At 41.9% G+C, this 26,554-nt stretch overlaps 2 protein-coding genes across 3 annotated transcripts in view; both read right to left on the bottom strand.

Annotated features, from left to right (window-relative positions):
* CEMIP (cell migration inducing hyaluronidase 1) overlaps positions 1-9,118 on the bottom strand; it is an 88,853-nt gene extending 79,735 nt beyond the window's left edge. Inside the window, exon 1 of one of the 2 annotated variants that reach the window (XM_075273302.1) lies at positions 8,822-9,118. The gene's annotated coding sequence lies outside the window, so the exon portion shown is untranslated. The remainder of the gene's footprint in view (positions 1-8,821) is intronic. The other variant, XM_075273303.1, reaches the window with a different exon arrangement.
* The window catches only part of LOC142202921 (cell surface hyaluronidase CEMIP2-like), a 74,742-nt gene that overhangs the window by 18,799 nt on the left and 29,389 nt on the right, over positions 1-26,554 (bottom strand). The window contains exons 4-16 of the mRNA XM_075273308.1: positions 8,143-8,283; positions 7,151-7,706; positions 4,923-5,092; positions 4,460-4,648; positions 3,514-3,683; positions 3,214-3,423; positions 2,666-2,871; positions 2,474-2,543; positions 2,199-2,327; positions 2,026-2,111; positions 1,679-1,810; positions 800-835; positions 25-177 (exon numbers count right to left, since the gene is read on the bottom strand). Of these exons, the coding sequence (XP_075129409.1) occupies positions 25-177; positions 800-835; positions 1,679-1,810; positions 2,026-2,111; positions 2,199-2,327; positions 2,474-2,543; positions 2,666-2,871; positions 3,214-3,423; positions 3,514-3,683; positions 4,460-4,648; positions 4,923-5,092; positions 7,151-7,706; positions 8,143-8,283 (2,248 nt within the window). The remainder of the gene's footprint in view (positions 1-24; positions 178-799; positions 836-1,678; positions 1,811-2,025; positions 2,112-2,198; positions 2,328-2,473; positions 2,544-2,665; positions 2,872-3,213; positions 3,424-3,513; positions 3,684-4,459; positions 4,649-4,922; positions 5,093-7,150; positions 7,707-8,142; positions 8,284-26,554) is intronic.

The raw sequence follows: 26,554 nt of genomic DNA, 5'->3' as shown, positions 1-26,554 counted from the left end.
GGAGATTCAATGACGGAAACATACTTGTTCCGTGGCAGCGATCTGTGTTCACCCGACCCTCCACGACCCCAGTAGCTGTTCTGTCCACCATAGGAGCCTACATTGTCACTTTCTCCAACAAAGATGGAATCTGTTATCTCCAGACTTGATCCTTCATCAGTTGGGAATGTTCCATCACTAAAAATAAAGTATAAAACCTTAAGACAATAAATATACAATAAGAAGCACTAATAATCCTTCAAGAAATAATGTATGAACTCCACTGGCAGAAAGTAGCAGCACTGACAGCTCTCTATAAAATAATTATAGACATTGCAATGTGTCCAACGGAATCCCATGTCACCGTCCCAAGCATTACATTTCTAGGAATTTCGTTATTAGGTGTGAAAATGACTGGTTTATTGCCAGGTATTACGGAGAGGGCGAAGGCTTAGCTACAGGAAAGAGAAGCCTAGTACAAGATGTGTATACATTTACTGGTGATTCATTGCCTGGATCAGACCTCACTCAGCTGTATGTTCAAGACTTGGTAGCTGAAACAGGAGGGGAGTTCCATCTTCCAGATGTGTGAAGTGACAGGAGGAGAGGGGAGTGGCAGACATGTAGAGTAAAGTGGTCATTTCCTTGAGAAAACAATTTAGAGTTTTGCAAGTTCAAGGTGGCAGAATTAGAGTAGGGAAATGAAAATAAAGCGTAAAAGTGATAACATAATAGCCCTACTACAAGTATGGGAGAAAAATTCTCATGTCTCTTACATGTCCTAGAAAACAAATTAATCTATGATAAATGTTTTTTTTACCTGGCTAGTGTAAGTCCGATCCCATTGTCTGAAAACCTAGAAGAGCAGAACAGTCAGAACATTAAAGCAAGGAAATTCAATAAGAAATGTGGCTCTGTGTGTGGGTTGTTGCGACTTAGAAGTTGAATGAAGGGTTTTATTATAGTTAAAGATTTACCTTGGCCTGGGAAAATCAACCAGGTAAACCATGCCACCTGATGTTAACTGTTTGGTCATACCAAAGAACTCACATGATTGGTAAAAAAAAAAAAATCCAAAAAATATCCAATCTAGAAGACTATATTTATTATCTTTGTAAATTTGTTATGTAGACCAATGAACATGAAAAATAAATATCTTGTAGTCCATAATTTTGTGTGCCCCATGATGGTAAATAAAATAAGCAGGAATAGAGAACCGCTCTGTAGGACATCTGAATGGCACCCATGTAATACTACATTTCCCAAAAATACCCAATTGGCCAGGGTTTTCCCCAGCAAAATGATCTATTTGAAAGGGAGTTGATAGAAGGACTTAAGGCGATCAGATGATTGTCCTGGGGGGGTCACATTTAAGGAGACAACCTCTCTAATGCTATGCAGCTCTAATGTCACTAATGTGCTATATTCAACTTATAATGCTGATATCACAGTGGCCCAGTCAATAGTAATAGTAACTGTTTTGCCTCTGATTTGGGCTACATTGTCTATCACCCCATGTTATTTCAAAAATTAGAAAAAAAAAATGTAACAAAGATTTCTATAAAACATACTGTAAGCATATGATGCACATTTTTCATTATTTTATTCTACCTAATCCAAGTGGTATAATTTGACTCGTAGACAAAAACATATTGTGCACCACCTATTGACAAGACAACTAATAAAAAAAAAAATTTACCCTGAGTTTCGGAAGATGATGTCACCGCCCCTGGCCCATGCACCATGATCATTGTTCTTAAAGGCTATGAGTCTATCAATGACAGCAGGAACTCGAGGCTTGGCTGGGTCTGAATCCTGGTGAGGACGGAAGCTAAAAAGCCAATACAGTTGTTGGTGTACAAATAGGGACAATTAATATCAATAGGCTTGTTACCCCAAACCAGTGGGATGGAATTAGTGTGTTCCATGTACATGGGCTAAATCTGCCAAGTTATCGTTCTGCAAAAATTCGAAATTCAAGTAACAAATATCGGTTTTCAGGGCTACTTTTAGGACAGGATTTTGCCATGATTTTGCACTACTCACCGAGCATTGTCAATTGTTAGATATTCCCTAGGGTTTTCTGCACTTGCCATTGTTGTCTTTACACCTTTTCCAATGAATAAACCAGCCTAAAGAGACAAGAAACAACTCATAAGCATTAGCAAGTGACATTTACAAATGAACTACATGTCAGGGTATACTATCTGTACACTTGCCTTAAAGTTGGAATGTACTCTGTTATTGAGGAATATTCCCAGAGGAGTAAATTCTGAATGCCCTTCTGGATACAGACCCTCCGAAAGACCAGATGGGACTCGATGAAATATGAACCATATACCAACGTCCTGGAGAGGCCAAGAAAAAAGGATTCTAAAAACATGTATGCCAGGGCCAACAAAGTATGAGCATCACTGCAATGGATATGGCTAGATTTGGAACCTTTTCTATAATATATCACTCCTAGTTTGCTTGTACATTTGTCTCTACTCACCTGAGCTCCACCTGCGGCGTTCCCAATTAAGTTGTTATTAGGGTTTGAGATCCAAAAAGTACTGACAGCCCTATGAATAGTAATACATATCGTCACAACACAGTTCACAGTGGATGGGGATGGCTTGTATGCAGTCTTACCAACTAGATTACACTAAACTAATATAAAAGTATTGCATTTTTCACAACTTACATGCAGTCTGCACTGGGCACAGGGATATAATCTCCATGGACATGTTCCCGCATTGCCAGGCACATGGCCTCATTGCGATCAGTAGGCAGGATAGTGCCAGCCTTTGTGACCAGTCCAAGGTTATGGTAGAAAGTATTTTTTTGCTCAACACCATCTTCCAGGAAGAAGCAATGGCCAAGTGTGTCATAGCCTATTGTATCTCTTATCTAAAAATATAGAAAAAACGAAAGCAATTGAAGCAAAACCCATACCATAAGGGAGGTAATGCGCTTTAGCTGTGAGTTGGATGCTTGTTCGGCAGCTTTTTCTCCTGACCCCTCCCCCCAACCCCCTACAAATGCATAGTTGTTTATGTGTTATTAATAAGAGAAGGGTAATAGGCTAGAACCCCTAAGAAATTACATTGGGGAAAAACCAGGAAACCAGCGTACACGTGAGATTGTTAACCTGTCCTGGAGAAAATGGGTTTGCCCTAAATTCAACTAAAATGTATGGCCAGCAGATTTTTATAAATTGTATATCACAATAACAATTAGTAAGGCTCATACCAAGAGACCATGAGTTCCATGTATGGCAACACATCTGGAAAAGCAATGATGGATGGCAAGATTATCAATGTAGGTTGGGGGATCGTATCCACCTTCTTCATCCACAGATCCAGTCATGTGAAAATGCACAGGGTAACTTCCTAAAATCTGCTGCCCCATATTGCTGATCTCTACCCCTGACAGGTGAACTGAGCGGAAGTGTCTTTGGATCTACAGGAGACAAAAATACATTTTATTATTTAAAAAAAATGATTAATGCAAATCAAATGCTTGATCAATACATTTTACCATATAGTTTACCTTAATTTGGCCCCCAAAAGTGTCATAATTGAAGAATTGGCAATGGTTATGACCATAACAAGAGGCTTCCATTTCCCCTTTGATAACAATATTCCGAGTAAGAAGTCCAACCTCTGCTCTCATATCAATACCATCAATGACTTCTCCAATATGCAGATACATGGGGTAACCTGGAGAACAGAGTATGCATCGGTTTTGTAAGTAAGAAATCATTTAATATTACTTAACTTTGATCCCTATGACTTCCTCAAAAATCGGGTTATAGGGAAAAAGGAAATGTAATACTGTAATAAATGTACTGTATACTGTAATAAATGTAATAACTGTATGAATTTTATATCAAAGCTCAGCTGTACTTAGTGGTGGCTATCAATACTGCAGTGGTGTATGGCAAGTGAGCAGCGCAGCAACTGCCATGTAAATAATGCTGGGGTAAACAGCTGATCTGCAGGGGTCCCAATGTTCAGACCTCCACCAATGTAAAATTGATGACCTTATCAGAGAATAGCATTAATTGTTCTTTAATATGCAAATGAACTCTTTCCTAAAAGGATGAAACTGTGTCTCTAGTGCCACCTATAGGTCGCTGCCATGTAATTAAAGGTCCGACCCATCAAAGAGCCCTGAAACATGAATAGTGATATCAACCAAAACAGACAGAAATCCATCTGTAGGTAAAATAGAGGTAAAGTGTAAAGCCCTTATCAATATGTGGGTGCAGCATTTAATCTTATGTAAGGTACAAGTGATAGGGAGCACACACTGAACCAAGAATTGCCTGCATGTTAATAAATGACTCCAGTATTCTTATAGGGAAATCTTCCATCTAGTGGTAATCCCATCACGTAATAATAAGTAAAAAGATGCAGCTCCTTGTGAGAGAAATGTTGAGAAATGAGGGATGATTAATGATAGTAAGCCGAGACTTTACAAAGTATTTTCTTACCATCTATTTTGACCTGATTGCTTTTGCATTCGGGGCAGTGAAGCAGATTGAATTCTTCAGCTTGATGCATTGAGTAATCGGTGCTGGCAATGACTATCCTGTTACCAGGCAACCAACTTGTAACCTCATCCGCTAATGTCACGATGGTGCCCCTGGACACGGCCACTCGGAACCCATTCCGCGGAACTCCTGATAGGTGAAGACAGAAAATCACACATCTCCATCATTACTGTACATGCCAATGAATTCAACAAAGCTGCTGAAGTCGCCTGAGGAGACGGCGTCTTATTTCGGATTAGTATTATTCACCGATAGACAATTACATACAGTATGCAGATACAGGAGACTGGTCACATACTGTATGTATATATATCTGTGCGCAAGTTCTGCTATATCATGGAGATGATAAAGTATTGGTATACGTTTACAAGTATTACAAGTTTTGTGATGTATACATTGTTACCTTTAATCCAACCACTATAGGCAGTGACTGTAAAGTGGACTCCTCCATAAGTCTGAAATTCTCTTGTTGCAATTGCTAGTCCAGTTGTTCCATTGCTCTCATACTGTTTTCTGTCCTCATTTACTTTTAGTGGCCCTTCTCCAAGGATACCAACCAATGCCCAAGGCTGTCTAAAAAACACAATTAATGGATATGCCACTATGAAACATCAAGAATGTTACATATTATTATAATAAAAATACATTAATATTGCTTTAGATTGGAATGTTACAGCTCTCCATTGACTTCTACCAACATCATATATTTTGATTAGAATTCTAACTCTATGCAAACAAATGCATTTCTTTCCTATAGCACCCACTATATCGTGTATATTGTATACGTTGGATAATTACATGGGAAAACCTATATATGATTACTTTGTCTGATAAGCAAACACCATGGCATTCCCTGCGTGTCTCATACCCACTGATCCCTGCAATGCAGCTAGCGCTAAGTAAATACTTATAGCAAAATACATTAGTGTGTAATTGTGTGATAAGGCAAAGTGGGATGGAAGTGATGGCAGTGAGAAGAGACCCTGTGCAGGTATTATTGTAGACTAGTATGTACCCAGACTCCCTTCTTACATTCCACACATTGTTATCATTTCCCAGACACAGAAATGATGTTCAGGTAACTTGGTATTTACAGTGTCTATCTATTCCTGATATCTTATCAACAGGCCAGGAGCTGTCCATGGTAGACTTCTCCTGCTCCTACGTGTTCTGCTTGAGAACTTCTAGACAAGCTATTAGTTTCCAGCAGACACACAAGCACTTATAGGAAATGCTTCAGCCGAGGAACACTGTTCATTAAGCCTATGTTTAGACATGATGATAAATAGACAACCTAATAATTCCTCCAGGCATGTTCCCTATAGTACACATCATAAAAAATTGCATATTTCAAGATATGAACCTGGTCAGTTATGCAGTGTCTAGTATATATAGTATATGTATCTAGTATATTTACAGTAGCAGTCACTTTAGATAACATGGCTATATGTATATGCAGCCTTGGCATCCTTTCTCATACAGGTTTGGGCTATATGAAAAGCGCCACCAAGCAAATGGTAGTCAAGAAGATGCATATCAATGATGCCAATGCTCCCGAGGCAATATAGGGAAAGTGGTAGTATGATATCTGTATCTAGATGTTGGCACAATACATCCACTTTGATGGTACAGTACTGTATATCCAAAGTGATGTATTGGGCTGGGATCATTATTTAACACATTTCTGAATGCTTATTCACCCTATGGAGTTGTAGAATGGCTGGCCAGTTACACATACACATTTCATATAAATTTTTAATTAAATAGGCTAACACTAATCTAAAATATTACATTTATTATCGCTAATCCTTAGACATGATTTTCCCTTTTAGATATGTCATTTACAATGTTGCACATTCATATTTACAATATATATAGATACTTTTACATTATTATCCCCGTTGATTTAAGTGACGCTCGGTTCACATCTGCGCTTGCCACTCCCTACTAGGATTCCATTCCCCTCTCCACATGAAAAATGCAGAGAGAAAAGTGCTGTAAGCAGCACGTTTCTCTCCACATTTTTCTCCTTTCTTGAGCGAAAACCAAACGGAAACCACGCGGACCCCATTATAGTCTATGCGGTCCGTGGGTTTCCTAAAGTAACCATTTTTTTATGTGTATTAGGTTTCCATTCAGGGGGTCCCCAAGCAGACCCCCGAATGGAAACCCATGTGCAGATGTGAACCAAGCCTAAGATGTTTGTATGATCAGTAGGCTTCACTTAGTAAGATTCAGGTCCAGTTATAGGTAGTAGAATTTGATAGGATCTGTTAAACTCCTACTCTGGTCCATTAAAAACTGATCCTTTACAAAAAAGATGTGTGAACCACGCCTAAATCACATTAACTATTCCATTATTAATATTAGTCTGACTGGTATTAAATGTAAGAATAAACTCAGTCTTAGTCAGATGATACCTTTTCCAACCCACCATACCTAGTTGATTAGTTCACCTCCAGTTATTTTTAAACCTTAGTTTGCTGAAACTTGTAGGTTATATAAACTGGAGATCTAGCTTAGATACAGTTATTCAGAAATGGATTAGGCCTACTGACAAGGCATGACATTATAGACAGAAACTCAAGTAACATGCATTTATAGTATAACATTTTCCATATATAAGGTTACCTGTAGCCCAGATGATAGATGTATCTGCTGCTTAGAACTTCTCTCAAGTATTTTCTCACATCTGGACTTAAACTCTTTGCAGCCGAGTCTCCTACCGCAGCAGCCACCACCTTACCAGGACTTTGCATAGATAAGAATTCTTCCAGTCTCCTTCCCTCTTCCAAAAACATGTGGGTATCAAATCTTTCAGCAGCTTCGACACGACCATTCTCTGGATCAATAATCCTTATATTGATACCCCGGCTTCCCCAGTGTTTCTCCCATTTGTATGATCCATAAGGGAGGCCACCAGGATGCAGAGTTGCATCTAGCTGTGTCCAAGATAAAGGTCTTCTTCCATGTATTTCCAAAGTTCCTCCATTATCTACACCAATAAATTTCTTTCCAAAGTCACCTATGTCGTCTCCCTCGGTGGACTTTCCATAAAGAGATATGGTTGCATCAGAGCTATAGGGACACTGGGCTGACCCAATGTGTAGAGACCCACCATTTCTAATTAAGATATACTGAGTTCTTAGAGTTATTGGTATCTGGTCATCTGCAAAGACTAAAGACCCTGAAACACAAAAATCAGTGCCATAAAACTGGATAATGCCTACAGGACAGTCATCAGGATACCAATTATTTGACATCCTCTTACATGTTGTTTGTTCTGTCCATTCATTTGCTATGAACATACAAATTGTGTTTAATTTAACATTTGACAAGAGATTAAAGTCTGTAGAAATGTATTCTGGCAAAAGTCCATCTCAAGCTTTGCCAACAATAGACAGTTAAGACAAGTGTAATTCAATAGAAGTCAACCGCAAATGCCAAAAGTGCCAACATTATTGCACATAAATGAGTCACTACATGCCAAAGAGTTGAAGGACAGATACCTTACAGTACAAGGACATTTTATAGGGTTACAGTGCCCACTAAAAGTACATATTCAGTAAAACCACCCTGATCTTCCCACAATATAGATCATGACCCCTTACATCATTATTTACCTCCATCCTGAATTAGCAATGAGTGAAAGGTGGCCGAAGATTCAAGCCTTAGGGCAACACCATGTCCTATAACTGCTGACCTTCGTCCATCATGGCCAGGGTGCCAAGGGATGAGATAAGGCTTCTTATCAGGACACCTGTCTGCAATACAGTCTTATATCATACTTAGCACACTTACAACAATGCCACATTGCTGACATGGAGGACAGATTATAGATGCATGCTGGATAGCAGATGACATAGGGGATGAAAGTGAAGATTTGGAAGAAACACACAGACAGTTTAGCTGAATGGACATAGAGCAGCTTGCACAGAGCAGGAGGAGATCAGCCAAGAGAGAGCAGCTCAGTCCACCCACCTGTTGCTTTCTGTTGTGTTCTCTGTATATATGGCTATCCTCCTGGGCAGCTCCACAGTCACCCAGGAAGCTCGGACGTGAAATAAACCAAATAGATAAGTGATGTATGCAAATAACCAAAAAGTGCTATGTAGAGGAAGCCAAGTCACATAAGACTAGAAACCTTGCCTGAAAATCCTGCACCTGCTATAGGAACCTCTGCCACAACTGTGCACTTGCTTGTTAAGATGTTTGTTTTATCTTATACATTCAATGCAACAAAGTAACAAATAATTAGCAATATCCAAAAAAACCAAGAAAACGTTCCATTAGTATGAATACCTGGAGTGTAGTGTGCAGGCAGCCTCACCTATAGATGGTGTAGGGTATTGCTAGAGATCTCTGCTAGTCCTGGTCCTCAGCTCTGCTGTGTATGCTGCTGGGGATGGTAACTTCTTTCTTATATATAGTGTGTGGTGCTGAGGGCTCCCCTCCCTCTGTCTCTTATGTTACCACCTTTCCTCTATCTCCATCCCTCCTCTTGTGTTTCAATCTATCCCTCCGTTTCATGTCCCCCCCTTTCTGTCTTGCCCTCCCTCTGTACACTTTGCTGTGTCTCCGGTAACCCTCAAGCTGTAACCTCAGCAGCAGTCAAGTCTGAGTGCACACTCGTCTCCTCCTCCCTGCGGTGACGCCAGCACATGCTGCACATACCAGCATTAAAGGAATCTGCCGTCCACTTGTTGCTGCATAGAGCCAGTCTGCTCAGGCTGCAGGTATGGTGATGGATATAAGCATGGGCTCAGCCTGGTGGAGAACTACAAGTGACACAAGTCCTGGGGAAGGGCCAGCGATCTGCTGGCTGCCCCCGGTCATACAAATGCTACAGTACTACAAGTTCATGACTCCATGCTAGGACATTATGGGAACACAATGCTGACACAATAGGATATGATAAAGAAAGCACCTAAGCAATAAAAGGGACTTTGCCTTGGTCTTATGTAATCATCTCCATTTGCAGAGTCTATTGATCCCTGTTATCAGCCATTTCATGTAGGTAAAAGGCTGACTGCACAGCTATTGAATGAGATAAGTGACAGGGTGTCCATATATAAAGTGTCTGACTCCACAATCTGTACTTTTTCTGGAATACATATCCTCCAGAAACAAAAATAGCAAAGCTGATTTTTGCCAGATGTAGCAGAGCTGAGTTTATAACTATGTATAACAAATTCTATATTATAAGTAGAATAGGGCTGAAAGTAAACATATGAAGCTTCCACTAAACACCGCATACTTGCTAAAGCTACGTTTACATCAGCGTCAGCGTCTCCATTGTAGTTTCCATCAAAAATCGCCAGGCGATAAAGTCCTTCAAGTCAGTGATTTCAGTAATGGACACCCTACGGATCCCATTGGGATCCATCACAATCTGTTCATGTCCGTTATTTCCCTGATCCGTTTCTGATCCTCTCATGGACTATAAGAACAGATAGGACAGATGCAAATGTAGCGCAACTCTCCTGGAGTTTATGTACAAGTATTGGAGAGTAGAAGGGGAGATCTCTAAGACTCTCAGAAGAGCCAGCACATTTTGGGGGTGCCCCATAAACTCTCCTGTACCAGTTTATGCTTTGTTTTCTTCCCCAGTGATCCTTCTCAAAAGTTGGTACATATAAACCCATCAATGTTTGAGATTTTAGGGTAAGGCCCCAAGCCAAAAAGTGCTACTGTGGAAGCACATTATGGTTCCTTTCCACAGCACTTTTTACAGAATGTCTGCAAACTTTTCCCATGCGGACTTTCTGCTTCCATTATTCCTATAGGGAAAACGCCACCACCAGCATTTCATTAGGTATAATTGACATGCTGTGATTTCCTATAACGCAACAATTTATGAAATTGTAGCCTTTCTTATGGGGAGTTTTTCTGTAGTGTGTGGATGGATTACCCAGAATCCCATTCACTTTTCAGTTACTGTAAAACGCCACGTTTTTTGCTGCTGTGTTTATGCTATGTGCGGCCCCGGACTAATGTAATGTATTATAAAGCGCAAAGAGTTAAGTAATAATCCACAACTCCACATTTATGAACATTTATAGATACACTTTTACAAGCTGTGATATTTATTAGGGCACATGTCACATTGGCACTGCCAGTCTTACTTATTAATGTATGAGAAGCCAGTATGAAGCAATGCCACTTTTCTGACTCCAGAGGTTCTAACATTCCTAAAAGATCACTATTGTGTCATACTGCTGTTTACTACATTCACGTTTTATTGTGAAAGCGTTACGTAAACTAGAGGCAGGATGCTCCGCTGCCCACAGATACACATAGAAGAGAAGTTTTCATAAGTAACTCATTTACATTGCAAAAGAAGAATAAAACATTTATCAGCAACTCTGTAAATTTCCAGCGTGAACAAACATCAGATTTACGGACAAGGCATTGTCATGAATATATCCCAGATGTTTATGACGATTATGGAAGTAATATATCAGTTTCACAGCTTATAGATAGAGATGGTCATATTGACAGAAGGTATGGAAATGTCCCTGGCAGTCCTCAGAACAGGAGATACGTCAGACAAAGTACCATTACTCTCAGTTTCCTGCCAGGAATATGACAATAGACCACTGGTGTCAAGGAACAATAGACAACATTAAACGGCACAGAAAATATAGGGAAATACAAGCTTCAGGGTTAATGTTCTGGTACCAGTTCCCTTAAAGGGGAATTTTTGCTGATTGATGGGGCTGACAGCCAGCCCCAGTACAGATCAGCTGGACTGTACTATACAGTGCTCAGAGCCAGAAGCAGTTGGCTCTGTGCCCCGTATAGTGGCTGGGTGTCAGTACTGCAGCTCAGCTCCCGTTCACCTCAATGAACATTGAGCTGCAATACCAGCGTCCGGCCACTATGTAGGGCAATGAGGCAACAGTTTTTGGCTCCATGCACTGTATAGTACACAGACCAGAACTATCACAGAACAGCTCATTTGTATAGGAGGTAGCTGTTGGTCCCCCACCCTCAGATATTTATGGTCTATTCTAAGAATAGGCCACAAGATAATAAAAAATCCAGGACAACATCTTTAATATTACCAAACCTGGGCCAAAATCTAATAATAATACATTTTATTTATATAGCGCCAACATACTCCGCAGCGCTGTACAATTTATAGGGTTCAGATACAGACATACATAACAAAGAACGTCATTTCACACAATGGGACTGAGGGCCCTGCTCAAAAGAGCTTACAATCTATGAGGTAGAGAGGGTGACACAAGAGGTAGCAGGGGCGGCATTGCTTATACAGTGTTCAGACAATTTTGTGCATTAGGAATTGTGATAGGCTTGTCTGAAAAGATGCGTCTTTAGTTTGCGTTTGAAACTGTAGAAGTTGGGAGTTAATCTGATTGTCCGGGGTAGAGCATTCCAGAGAAGTGGTGCAGCTCGGGAGAAGTCTTGTATACGAGCATGGGAGGTTCTGATAATAGAGGATGTAAGTGTTAGGTCATTGAGTGAGCGGAGAGCACGGGTTGGGCGGTAGACAGAGATGAGGGAAGAAATGTAGGGAGGTGTGGCATTATGGAGAGCCTTGTGGATGAGAGTAATAACTTTATATTTTATTCTATAATGAATAGGCAGCCAATGTAGCGACTGGCACAGACCGGAGGCATCGCTGTAGCGTCTAGCCTGATAGATGAGCCTGGCCGCTGCATTCAGAATAGATTGTAGAGGGGAGAGTTTAGTGAGGGGAAGACCGATTAGTAAGGAATTACAGTAGTCAAGGCGAGAATGAATCAGAGAGACAATAAGTGTCTTTAGTGTATCTCTGGTAAGGAAAGGGCGTATTCTGGAGATGTTTTTGAGGTGGAGGTGACATGAACGTGCGAGTGATTCAATATGAGGGGTGAAGGAAAGGTCTGCGTCAAATATGACCCCAAGGCAGCGGGCATGCTGCCTAGGAGTTATAGTAAGGCCTGAGACTGCAATGGATATATCAGGGACAGATCTGTTAGATGGTGGAAACAGTAGTAGTTCAGTCTTAGAGAGATTTAGTTTCAGATAGAGCGAGGACATGATATTAGAGACAGCAGAGAGACAGTCACTGGTGTTCTGAATGAGTGCAGGGGTGATGTCACAGGAAGATGTGTATAATTGGGTGTCATCAGCATAAAGATGGTACCTGAAGCCAAATCTGGCGATGGTTTGTCCAATGGGGGCTGTGTAGAGAGAAAAGAGCAGGGGGCCGAGGACCGAGCCCTGAGGAACCCCAACAGCAAGGGAAAGAGGAGAGGAAACAGAGCCCGCAAATGATACACTGAAAGTGCGGCCAGAGAGATAAGAGGAGAACCAGGAGAGCGCAGTGTCATTGAGGCCAACTGAGCGGAGCATAGTGAGGAGGAGATGATGGTCAACAGTGTCAAAAGCTGCAGAGAGGTCCAGAAGAATAAGAAGAGAGAAGTCACCATTGGATTTAGCCTTTAGTAGATCATTAGAGACTTTTGTGAGAGCTGTTTCAGTAGAGTGCAGAGCGCGGAAACCAGATTGTAAGGGGTCAAGCAGAGAGTTAGCAGAGAGATAACGGATTAACCGAGAATAAACCAGGCGTTCCAAAAGTTTAGAGATGAAGGGGAGGTTAGAGACGGGTCGATAGTTAGCAGCACAGGATGGGTCCAGGGAGGGTTTTTTCAGTAGCGGGATTATAACAGCATGCTTGAAGGAGGATGGGAAGATTCCAGAAGAGAGAGAGAGGTTAAATATTTTAGTAAGGTAAGTAGTGACAGCAGGGGACAGAGATTGGAGAAGGTGTGAGGGGAAGGGGTCACTACTGCAGGTTGTGGGGCGAGATGAAGAAAGTAGCTGGGAAACTTCCTCTTCTGTGACAGGTTCAAAAGATGAGAATGGACAGTCTAAAGTGTGGCTGGTGAGGGGATCAGTACTATCGTAGGTGTGGGAGTCAATGCCACCTGGGGCTTGGGCAGTAATTTCCTGACGGATCTTATCAATTTTATCATGGAAATACATGGCCAGGTCAACAGCACTAAGGTCTGTGAATGGCGTCTGCACCTTGGGTGTGAGTAAGGAGTGAAAGGTTTCAAAAAGCCTTTTAGGGTTGCTGGAGAGAGAAGAGATGAGGGCGGTGAAATAGTCTTGTTTGGCAAGGTAAAGGGCAGAGCTATATGTTTTAAGCATAAACTTGAAGTGGAGGAAATCTGCAGGTGAGCGTGATTTTCTCCATAGACGTTCGGCACACCTAGAGCAGCGCTGAAGAAATCGTGTCTGTGGCGTGTGCCAGGGCTGATGCCTCCTATGTGGGACTTTACGAGTGGAGGGGGGAGCAACCTCATCCAATGCATTTTTGAGGGTATCATTATAGTGACTGGTGGCCAGATTGGGACAGGAGATTGAAGAGATAGGGGACAGGGAGGACTGTAGAGTATCTGAGAGGTGCTGGGTGTCAATAGCACGCAAGTTCCTATATGTGTAATGGGTAGGGGCGTCTTGTGAAGGGGAGAGAGCACTGATGGTGAGAGATAGAAGATTGTGGTCAGAAAGCGGCAGAGAAGAGTTAGAAAATTTAGAGACTGTGAGGAGTCGATGGAAGACTAGATCAATCGTGTTACCGTCTATATGTGTGGCGGAAGAAGAACATTGTGAGAGACCAAGAGAAGTGGTTAATGAGAGAAACTGTGAGGCAGCCGGGGAGTGAGGGGGGGCAATAGGGATGTTAAAGTCACCCATGATGAGGGTAGGAATGTCACTGGATAAAAAGTGGGGAAGCCAAGAAGCAAAGTGGTCCAAAAATTGGTAGGGTGAGCCAGGTGGGCGGTAGATCACAGCTACACGTAAGGAGAGTGGCCGGAAAAGTCTGATAGCATGGACTTCAAATGAGGAGAATGTGAGTGAGGGGACCGGGGGAATGGACTGAAAAATGCACTGCGGTGACAGCAGTAATCCTACCCCACCACCCTGCCTGTTGTCAGGCCTAGAGGTATGTGAGAATTGTAGGCCACCATGACACAGAGCAGCAGGGGAGGCAGTGTCTGCCTGCTGGATCCAAGTTTCAGTAAAGGCGAGCAGGCCGAGGGATTTACTAAGGAATAAGTCATTAATATATTCTAGTTTGTTACACACTGAGCGGGCGTTCCAGAGAGAGCAGTTAAAGGAGACAGGGGAGAGATGAGGGGAAGGAACACGGTAAATATTGATGAGGTTTGTAGGCCTTCTATGTGTGCAGGAAGAAGAGTTAGTGAAGGAAGGAGGGCCGGGGTTAGGAGAGATGTCCCCAGCAGCGAGGAGGAGTAACATGGACAGAGACAGAAGGTGGTTCAGGGATTTATGTGGGCGCTTCTGTTTGGTGTCACTGCTAAAAGAAATAAAGGGATGATTAAAGAGTGTCAAAAGTGTGTGAGAGCTGTACATGGGAGAAGGAAGAAAAGAGGGACTGATATGGATGGTGTGTACTGGTGGTAGAGATGGAGGAGAGATCTGCAGGAAGACAATGGCTAAGATAGTAAGAGACAGTGCAGCTACAGGATACCATGAGGTAAAACTTGTTGTTTTAGGTTGAAATTTACCTGGTGTTCTGCCATGGTTAGCCTGTTTCGTGCCCTGTTTAAGTGCCATGTATAAGTGCACTTTGGTTAATCTGCAATTTGGTTAAGATGCATGCTGCAGATGAGATGCCCCCGCATATGAGATGCACCCCATAAGCTATATCTACTTATATAGGAAAGCACAGCTTCAGACTAGCACTAATTTAAGTCGTTAACTAATTAATCTACAAACTGTGACACATGAGGAGACTGGCAGTGTGGATCCAAGTAAACACTTGGCCAGAAACACCAATAAAATCAGTGAAGATCAAAAGACTGACACTAGTGCAGATAAGAAGACATGGAAGTGCAAAAAATATACAGCCTGGATGAAATGCTAGGATATAGTTCAGTAATCAGGCAGAGGTGAAATACAGGATTATATACCATTGAATATTACAGCAGATGATCGAAGGGAGAATTCAGACAGCAAGCAGAGGTGGGTTCAATAGCAGATTATATACCATTGAATATTACAGCAGATGATCGAAGGGAGAATTCAGACAGCAAGTTCTCAGTTCCTTATGCTGATTGACAAAACCAAGATGCCCACCATTAAAATCCCTGGCGCCCCCACCAATCAGATGAGTGAATTGACCACACCTTTCAGGTGAGTGCTGAACCTGCTTCACTCCTCACCAAGCAAAGCTCGTACATTGTATAGTGGCTTTACTTGATATTGCAGCTCTGCCTAATTCACTTGAATGAGATTGAGCTGCACACAGGTCAGGTGACAAAGGAACAAAACTGTACTGACCTGTAAAGTGGAATTGGAGTCACTGGAGTGCTTGGGGCCCCGGCCTTAATATTTCCTAAAGGTAATCACCCAGCTTTCCTGGAGTCCTGAACATTATTTATATTTATGATTAGTAAATGGAGTACTACACAATTAGCTATTAATGTGTAGGGGAAAGCTGGGTTGACCACATCTGTGTGTACTTGTCTTTGAACTTGGCATAGTGTCATTCCTCTGTTATTCCTCCTGGAAATAGTTTTTTTTCCCATTCAAAAGGGTGTGTGAAACTATCAGCACTGAGTGGATAGTGCCAGAGTTTGTGGAGACACCCCCCAAACTGGTAACACCCATTTGTCAATGTATTCATACATTTCTAGGAGGAATAACAGAGGAATGACACAACACTTATAAAAACAAGTATTAACGACAAGTAAAATCTCTCAGCTCTCATCCAGTCCTGTTTAATAGTCAATAATACGAGTTTTCTCAATACAACCAGTTCCTTCAAGCTAATCCCCAAGTACCCATTATCTACTTATTTCTCATACAGTGGCGGCTACAGGAAAAATATAGTATTATTCTGGGCCATTCAAGGAATGGCTATCTATATAGGGCTCCATGCACATGAACATTATTTTCTTACGCCCTCACACATATGCACATGTATTATCATGGACCCATTCCTCTAATAAAACAGAGGACACGGCCGCCACACGAATATCATCCCTCTGCTGTCCATACAGTTTTCTTCACACGCAAACCTTATACACAGACAGACCAGAATCTGTGTTGTCAAGAAGAACCATGGCGGTTTTATATGTGCCTTATGTAGTTACTGCCAATTTTACCAATTATGGGTGATTAAACTGTGCCCATTTACCATAATGGAGAACAAGGTTTTCTCCTGCTCATTGGCAATGGGCATCTTGGATATCATCACCCAGCTTTGAGAGAAAGACATACAATGAAATGACAACTGAATATAAAGTTTTAGGCTGAGGCTGCACATTGCCAAAGCCAAGAGTGGCTTCAAAAGGAATGGGAAAAATAAAGTAAGTTCTTATATTTCTCCTTCCTGCTAAATCCACTCCTGACATTGGCTCAAAAAACCACAGCAAAATCTGCAACAAAAAATTCTGCGTTTATGCAATGTTTGGCCTCAGCTTTAAGGGGTGCCTCAGTTGGATAGCCCTTTTATATACTGTATGCCCAACCAAAGTACACAGCTTCATTCATTCATTGGCCATTAGCCAGAGCAGATTAATAACCACAACTGCTGCAATCGGTGACTACTCCGTGCAAATATGAGACTACGGTTAGCTAAACAAAAGGTTTTTTAACACCTAGACTAAGCTGGTTGCTGGCGTTGTGTAAGCTGCTGTGGGACCCCTATATGTATCAACTACAATCTGAGTGGAAACATAACAGTAAGTGACCGATTTTCCTGCAGTACCATGACTGGGTAAAAAAGGGTTATCCAGTTTTATTAAAAATATGGACCTAATAACAGGATGCATCAATACAAAACAATATATATCCTGTTTAAATTCGGGACACTTATCTGATTTATTTTCAGATCATGTGACCACATCTGTGACATTTTGTTTACAAGCTCCCTGTGAGCAGTTCAGCCTGCAAACAAAATGTCACAGCAGCACATGACGTCCTTGCTGTTGAAGTCACTCATACGGATTGTGATTTATTACCTATTTAGATATCCAGACTGAAGAAGAAATCTGGCACAACACAGACCCCAGGGAGGAGCTTTGTACACAGGCAGTATGTGCGTCTTGCAATTGTGGAGTGGAGAAGGAAAGGGATAGGGAGAGCAGGAAGATGAATCATGGGAAATGTAGTTTTTTCACAGATTCACTGCATGTAAATACCAGTAATACATGGAGCACCAAGAAAAATAAAGCCAAGCAAAGGCTGCACAAGAGAACAGTGAGTATTTAGCACTGCAGTGGATGGATTTGCAGATAACTTTTTGGAAGTTGGATAATCCCTTTAAGTATTACACAAAGCTCAAGATGCTCTTTGTAGCTGCTCTCAACTCTGATCAAAAGATGAGGCTCTTCAAAAGCGGATTTCCTAAGGGTGCATTCACATGGAGTTTTGTGGCACTGTTTTTGCCACAATAACTCGAGTAAAGAATCAGTGCTGAAAAACAGTCTCCCGTCGACTTTAATAGGGTCCATTTTCCACGCGGTACACATTGAAATCAATGGGTTAAAAAGCCTCCCATTGACCTCAATGTGTGCCGCGCTGAAGACAGAACCCATTGCACTCAATGAGAGTCTTTTTATCAGCGCTGATTCTCTCATGAGTTATCACTGCAGAATCAGCGCCACTTTACTCCGTGTGAATGGACCCAAAAACTGGGACAAAATCTGCAACAAAAAAAAGCTGTGTTTCTGCAATGTGGGGCCTCAGCCTAAATTGGTCCCACTATGCGCAGCATCAAGTAGTAGCCTTTCCTATGGTCCCCTCACTAAGCTTTCTGTTGCAGAAAAGTCAAGTTAGAAGGTTTTAAAACCTTAAAATGGATGATACAAATTTACCTTAACTAGTCGCAGGGGTGTAGTTTTGCGCAATGACTACATGACAAGATGAAGCTACTCCCACCCCATTGCTAGTTAAGATACATTTGTATATGTCAATATAAGACTTTAAAGAGGACCTTTCACCACTTTTGGGCACATGCAGTGTTATATACTGCCAGAAAGCCGACAGTGCGCTGATTTCAGCGCACTGTCGGCTTTCCCGATCTGTGCCCGGTGTAAAGAGCTTACGGTGCCGGTACCGTAGTGCTCTATGGTCAGAAGGGCGTTTCTGACCATTAGCCAGAGACGTCCTTCTGCCTCGCGGCGCCTATCGCGCTGTGCTGTGGAGCGGGGAGGAACGCCCCCTCCCCTCTGCTTACACAGCTCGTCCATAGACGAGCATTATCAGGGAGGGAGGGGGGAGTTCCTCCCCGCTCCACAGCGCGATAGGCGCCGCGAGGCAGAAGGACGTCTCTGGCTAATGGTCAGAAACGCCCTTCTGACCATAGAGCACTACGGTACCGGCACCGTAAGCTCTTTACACCGGGCACAGATCGGGAAAGCCGACAGCGCACTGTCGGCTTTCTGGCAGTATATAACACTGCATGTGCCCAAAAGTGGTGAAAAGTCCTCTTTAAAACCTTATAACTTGACTTTTCAGGTACACAAATCTTAGTGAGGGGCACCATAGGAACTAGCTTTTTTCTAGAAAAATCTAATAGTGTGTGTCCACATCAGCATTAGCCTTGTGATGTGCATTAAAATGATGTCTAAATAAAGACATGGAATATCCACTATGTACCCTTCCACACCCATTGCCAGGTCAGTAAGCACCTGATAAAACCATGGGACAGTCTTCAGATTATGTGACATAACTACATTGTTTTAAGTTCACTCATATTCTCTTGTTCTCTTGACTATTGGGAAAGCAGCCGTGAAGCATTAGCCTCTGGCATGGTATGAGCTTCGTTTTATTTGTCCTTGGATGCCCTCGTCTCTCTCTGTACATGGAGTTCACAATGTGAGTGGACAATGAACATAGAGGCGAAGTGCCCTGAGTCTGTTCATATTCTCGTGATTGCACATTCCCTGCTTGTTAGAGACTGAAACCGTCCCAAATGATAGCACAATTGTAATGGGAGAACGTAAAGGAAACAACAAGTCATCCTATAAAGAGGAGCTGTCACCTCTCCTGGCATGTCTGATCTAATGTGTACTTGTACTTATAGTATAACAATCCTGGGGCATCATTCTCATAACTCATTTAAGTTAGAGGTGTCTACACAATTTAGCACTGTCCAATGGGTGCTGCAGTGTCAGACTGTGTTTGGACACCCCTATTTGAGTGGTAGCACCCAGTTGTCAATTTATTCAGAAATATTTAGGAGGAATAACAGAAGAACTGCACAATGCAGAGTTCTAAGACGAGGTGCTCTAGAATTGTTATTTTTTGGGGGAATGCAAATGCTTACTAAAGCAGACATATCTGGCAGAGTGGTCCTCTTTAAGGACTACAAGTCTCACCATTGCAAGAGCATCACAAGAAAATATCTATAGCAGTCAGCTGTTAGGATAATGCGATGTTCATCCAGATGATCCAAAAGGGGGATAACAGTTTTTAAATGACAGACCAAAAGCTAAAACAGTATGTTCACATGATAGTTTCCAGGGCAAACAAAACAACTTCATACATCTGAATGGAGTTGTTTCTCCAGCGTGTCTATGGATTTCCATAGGCCACAATCAGGTATTTGGGACAGGTTTCAGTTGCAGAAACTGACCAATATTTACAGGCAATGCACAGTGGAGATAAAAGGACACAAATTAGATCTCCTTCAAAGGAAACAAAACCATCTCATACCAGCCAAAACAGAAACGCCTATAGAAAGACGAACTCACATGCAGGCAGCTGGATTTGGGTTCTTGCCCTTCAGCATAATAGTACAGATGGGCCCTTCTTCCTTTGGAGGAAATTTGGTTTGGCTACTACGCCTTTTTTTTTCTTTTGAAGGGGTTGTCCACTTTCAGACCAATAATGAGAGACAACTGTTATTGTTTGTATAATGAAAAGTTATACAATTTTGTAATATATAATTTTCTGCTTGCTGTCATTCATTCTGCTTACTTCCAGTGAATAAAAATCAGTCCATAGTCAAGTTGTATGAGGTCCATGGTCATGTGATTAACACATAGGTGCACAGCTCGTTACAGTCACAACTCACTAATCAGACATCCTGGTAACGAGATGTGCACAGGCGTGACCATCACATGACAATGGATTGTATAGCACATGACTAAGAACTGTATAGCACATGACTAAGGGCTGTATAGCACATGACTAAGGACTGTATAGCACATGACCATGGACTGTATATCACATGACCATGGACTGTATAGCACATGACCATGGACTGTATATCACATGAGAATGGACTGTATAGCACATGACTAAGGACTGTATAGCACATGATCATGGACTGTATATCACATGACCAGTGACTGCATAGCACATGACCATGGACTGTATATCACATGACCATGGACTGTATAGCACATGACTAAGGACTGTATAGCACATGACTAAGGACTGTATAGCACATGATCATGGACTGTATATCACATAACCATTGACTGTATAACACATGACTAAGAACTGTATAGCACATGACTAAGGACTGTATAGCACATGATCATGGACTGTATATCACATGACCAGTGACTGTATAGCACATGACCATGGACTGTATATCACATGACCATGGACTGTATAGCACATGACTAAGGGCTGTATAGCACATGACCATGGACTGTATATCACATGACAATGGACTGTATAGCACGTGACTAAGAACTATATAGCACATGATCATGGACTGTATATCACATGACCAGTGACTGTATAGCACATGATCATGGACTGTATATCACATGACCATGGACTGTATAGCACATGACTAAGGACTGTATAGCACATGATCATGGACTGTATATCACATAACCATTGACTGTATAGCACATGACCATGGACTGTATAGCACATGACTAAGGACTGTATAGCACATGACCATGGACTGCATAGCACATGACCATGGACTGTATAGCACATGACCATGAACTGTATAGCACATGACTAAGGACAGTATAGCACATGACTAAGGACTGCATAGCACATGACTAAGGACTGCATAGCACATGACCATGGACTGTATAGCACATAACCATGAACTGTATAGCACATGACTAAGGACAGTATAGCACATGACTAAGGACTGTATAGCACATGATCATGGACTGTATATCACATGACCATGGAATGTATAGCACATGACCATGGACTGTATAGCACATGACTAAGGACTGTATAGCACATGACTAAGGACTGTATATCACATGACCATGGACTGTATATCACATGACCATGGACTGTATAGCACATGACCATGGACTGTATAGCACATGACTAAGGACTATATAGCATATGACCATGGACTGTATATCAAACTGTATCATATGACTGATTTTTATCCACTGGAAGTATAAATGGCAACAAGCAGAGATCTAGAAAACCATGAGGAATTTGCGTTATACAAGCAATAACATTTGTCTTTCAATATTGGTCTGAAACTGGACGACCCCTTTAAGTGAGTGCTCATTTGTATAATTTTCCTATAGGGCACTGCCTGAAAATGTCTCCATACACCAGCTGTATCTTATCAATGAGAAGCAGGTTTTCCCTCGAGCTACATCCAAGGTAGCTCATCCAGCTGACCGGTACCTTGCTTTGTATTCATGAAGGCAACAACCCTTAAATTGCTGTCTACAAATGGGTCTCCATTTCCATCTGAAGACATTTAGCTTTTAAGAGATGTGTTTTCCATGTGTTGAAGAAGAGCCAGTGTAGACTTACAAATACAGAAGCAGTATCATGCCATGTGAAAGTCACTGAAGACTCAGATTGTCCTAAAACCTTCTGGAACTTTTACAACAGAAAATCCCTGACTGACACTCCCAGAAAGATCTGCTTTGTCTAAAACCACAGATAACACCATGGGAAGTATCGCAGGTCATGGAAACATCAAACTCTTTGGCCAAGGTATTATATCCTGTCAGAACTTTACCCAGTCATAACAAGCACAACCAACTTTAAATGTGCAATCCCACAAGCAATGTAAAATACAGAGTTGGCAAATTAGGCCACACAGACCTCCAACATTCTCAGTTTATGTCTGACCTTGCGGAAATAGGACATGGTAGAAATCTTTTCTGTGGGATTGTAGATTTGGATAATTTGATTGTGCTGACATAGTGTGACGTTAACAAATCTGATCTGTTTCAATAACATTCACTTCAGTATCCACTTAAAGGGACCCTCTTGGAAACACTCAGTTTAGATGACTCCTTAAAGCGTACCTCCACTTATAAACAACTTTTATAAATGACTGGTGCATTTATATATAAGAAACTTTGTAGTGTAAGGAGATCTATTTCCTTCACCACTTATTAAAGGGATTCTACCACTAAAACACATTTTTTTCTAGTTAACATGTCGGAATAGCCTTTAAAAAGGCTATTCGTCTTCTACCTGTGGAAGTGCTCTCCGCCGCGCCGTTCGTTCAAAATACCAGTTTGTACCGGTATGCTAATGAGTTCTCTCGCAGCGATGGGGACGTCCCCACTACAGCTCGAAAACCGACCGCAGCGCCGCCTCTCTGGTCTTCGGTGTCCTCCCCTTGCTTCTTCAGCGTCTGTCCCCTTGCTTCTTCAGCATGCGCGAAATTGCAGTTCCAGCCATAGTGCGGGCACCGCAATTTCGCGCATGCGCAGTACGTTCGGCAATCTTCACCGAACAGAGCATACTGCGCAGGCGTCCGACAGACGCTGAAGAAGCAAGGGGAGGATACAGAAGACCATAGAGGCGGCGCTGCGGTCGGTTTTCGAGCTGCAATGGGGACGCCCCCATCGCTGCTCCTGCGATGGGGACGCCCCCATCGCTGCGAGAGAACTCATTAGCATACCGGTACAAACCGGTATTTTGAACGAACGGCGCGGCGGAGAGCACTTCCACAGGTAGGAGACGAATAGCCTTTTTAAAGGCTATTCCGACGTGTTAACTAGAAAAAAATGTGTTTTAGTGGTAGAATCCCTTTAAGGTGCTCTCAACTTCCTTATGTTCAGTCTGACGGTGGGGTCTCTGTGTCCAGCCTCATACACAGACCTCTAAGGAGAATGGAAGGGTGGAGTAGGGGGGGACTCTGGATAGTTAATTGATTTATTGCCCCATTCTGTGCACTGATAACCTCTTTTCTGCAAGACTAGCAGTGTACAAAGTATCAGAGTATAGCAGCAGAAATGATGTTTTCTAGTAGTCTCCTACACTGGCTAATATGTAGAAGGTAACTTTGCTTGAAAAGTGGAGAAAAAAAACATATTTCTTTAATAAGATGTAGTAAAAAAAAAAAAATCTTAAATTCACCTGAACAATTCATTTATACAAAGTTATATAACTAGAGGTACGCTTTAAAGGGGATCTATCATTGAGTAAAGTCATTTTTAGCTAAGCACATACGGTAATTGCATAGCCTTTAGAAAGGCTATTCCACACCTACCTTTTGTATGTAAATCGCCTCAGTAGTTTTTGAATTCATCAGTTTTATTCATGTGCTAATTAGCTTCCTCTGTACACTGGAAGTGTCTGTGTGCACCCTCTGCTATTCTCTGTGTATGAGAGCAGGGAGATGAGTCATCAACACAGCAGCCTCTTTGCTCTCACACACATAGAGAGTAGCAGACACGGGGGGGGGGGGCAATTAGCATATGAATAAAAATTGACTTAGTCAAATACTACTGAGGCAATTTACATACAAAAGGTAGGTGTAAAATAGCCTTTCTAAAGACTATGCAAGTATGTGCTTAGCTAAAAATGACTTTTCCCAATGATAGAGCCCCTTTAAGAAATCATTCCTTAGAAGCACTGTCTTGCTAAGCAATGGCTAGAAAAAAAAAATCACAGGATGGAAATGATCAATGGGTTACAATGCCAGATATCCATACTCTTGTGGAGATTTTGCATTGTCATTCACATTTAGAAGGATTGTCCCAGTCATCATATATAAAGATGGCAGCCATGACATAGAGCTGAACTTGTGAATATTTATGTATATATTCTGTTTTACTATGGAGTTGTAATATAAGCATTAACATAAGGAAGCAGCAGGGGCGCTATGATATACTGTATATGGTCTTGACTTGACTATCTATCTTAGTTAGTTAGACTAGCTGGCTACTACTTCATTTTCAGTGTGATGTGTTTGATTACTTCCAAATTTCTGCAACAGAACAATGACCTCAAACATACAATCATTGTCATAGAGAATTATCTTTAGTAAAAAGAACAAGAAGTCCTGGAAGTGATGGAATTGTCCCCACAGAGATCCTAAAGGACAGGTCATCAAAACTACAAGTTGGATAACCCCTTTAACTTTAACTATTGACATTTCTATTTTTAAAGCCTTCTTACTATATATATATATATATATATATATATATATATATATATATATGAATCTCACAGTAAAACACTAACCAGAAGGCCTGTATTTAACATGATGAAATTCCATGGTACACCACATTACTGTTATGTAATATCTATACATTTCTATTAGTCTACGAATCTGTAATCTACTTGTCTTTCTTCTCTCTATATAATAATATGCAGCTTTTCCATTCTTCTCATGAATGTACAGCATGGCATATACAGAATACTTGACCTTTGTTACATTTTCCCACAGAGCTTATTGCAGTGATGGAGGGGTTTTCCAGCCCCAAATTAATTTTTCTTACTAATGACTTAACCACCAGTTTCCTTGAATAGGAGCGATGCTGCAAGCACTCCCCTACTATACAACAGCTGATCTGTGCAGGGTCTAAGTGCTGGACCCTGAGAGATCATATACTTATGAAAAATCTACTTGGGGATGGACAACCCCATTGAGGATTCCTGCATATGAATTTGTCTTGTCAGCATGTTAGTTGTGTTTGTAACGTCTAGCACACGGACCCATTGTTTATTTATGGCCCTATATATACACTCACCGGCCACTTTATTAGGTACACCTGTCCAACTGCTCGTGAACACTTAATTTCTAATCAGCCAATCACATGGCGGCAACTCAGTGCATTTAGGCATGTAGACATGGTCAAGACAATCTCCTGCAGTTCAAACCGAGCATCAGTATGGGGAAGAAAGGTGATTTGAGTGCCTTTGAACGTGGCATGGTTGTTGGTGCCAGAAGGGCTGGTCTGAGTATTTCAGAAACTGCTGATCTACTGGGATTTTCACGCACAACCATCTCTAGGGTTTACAGAGAATGGTCTGAAAAAGAAAAAACATCCAGTGAGCGGCAGTTCTGTGGGCGGAAATGCGTTGTTGATGCCAGAGGTCAGAGGAGAATGGCCAGACTGGTTCGAGCTGATAGAAAGGCAACAGTGACTCAAATAGCCACCCGTTACAACCAAGGTAGGCAGAAGAGCATCTCTGAACGCACAGTACGTCGAACTTTGAGGCAGATGGGCTACAGCAGCAGAAGACCACACCGGGTGCCACTCCTTTCAGCTAAGAACAGGAAACTGAGGCTACAATTTGCACAAGCTCATCAAAATTGGACAATTGAAGATTGGAAAAACATTGTCTGGTCTGATGAGTCTCGATTTCTGCTGCGACATTCGGATGGTAGGGTCAGAATTTGGCGTCAACAACATGAAAGCATGGCTCCATCCTGCCTTGTATCAACGGTTCAGGCTGGTGGTGGTGGTGTCATGGTGTGGGGAATATTTTCTTGGCACTCTTTGGGCCCCTTGGTACCAATTGAGCATCGTTGCAACGCCAAAGCCTACCTGAGTATTGTTGCTGACCATGTCCATCCCTTTATGACCACAATGTACCCAACATCTGATGGCTACTTTCAGCAGGATAATGCGCCATGTCATAAAGCTGGAATCATCTCAGACTGGTTTCTTGAACATGACAATGAGTTCACTGTACTCCAATGGCCTCCACAGTCACCAGATCTCAATCCAATAGAGCATCTTTGGGATGTGGTGGAACGGGAGATTCGCATCATGGATGTGCAGCCGACAAATCTGCGGCAACTGTGTGATGCCATCATGTCAATATGGACCAAAATCTCTG

This window comes from Leptodactylus fuscus, chromosome 5, assembly GCF_031893055.1.
Source record: "Leptodactylus fuscus isolate aLepFus1 chromosome 5, aLepFus1.hap2, whole genome shotgun sequence".
NCBI lineage: Eukaryota > Metazoa > Chordata > Amphibia > Anura > Leptodactylidae > Leptodactylus > Leptodactylus fuscus.
The sequence above is the reverse complement of the archived record's forward strand: the minus strand, read 5'-3'. Positions and strand labels throughout refer to the sequence as shown.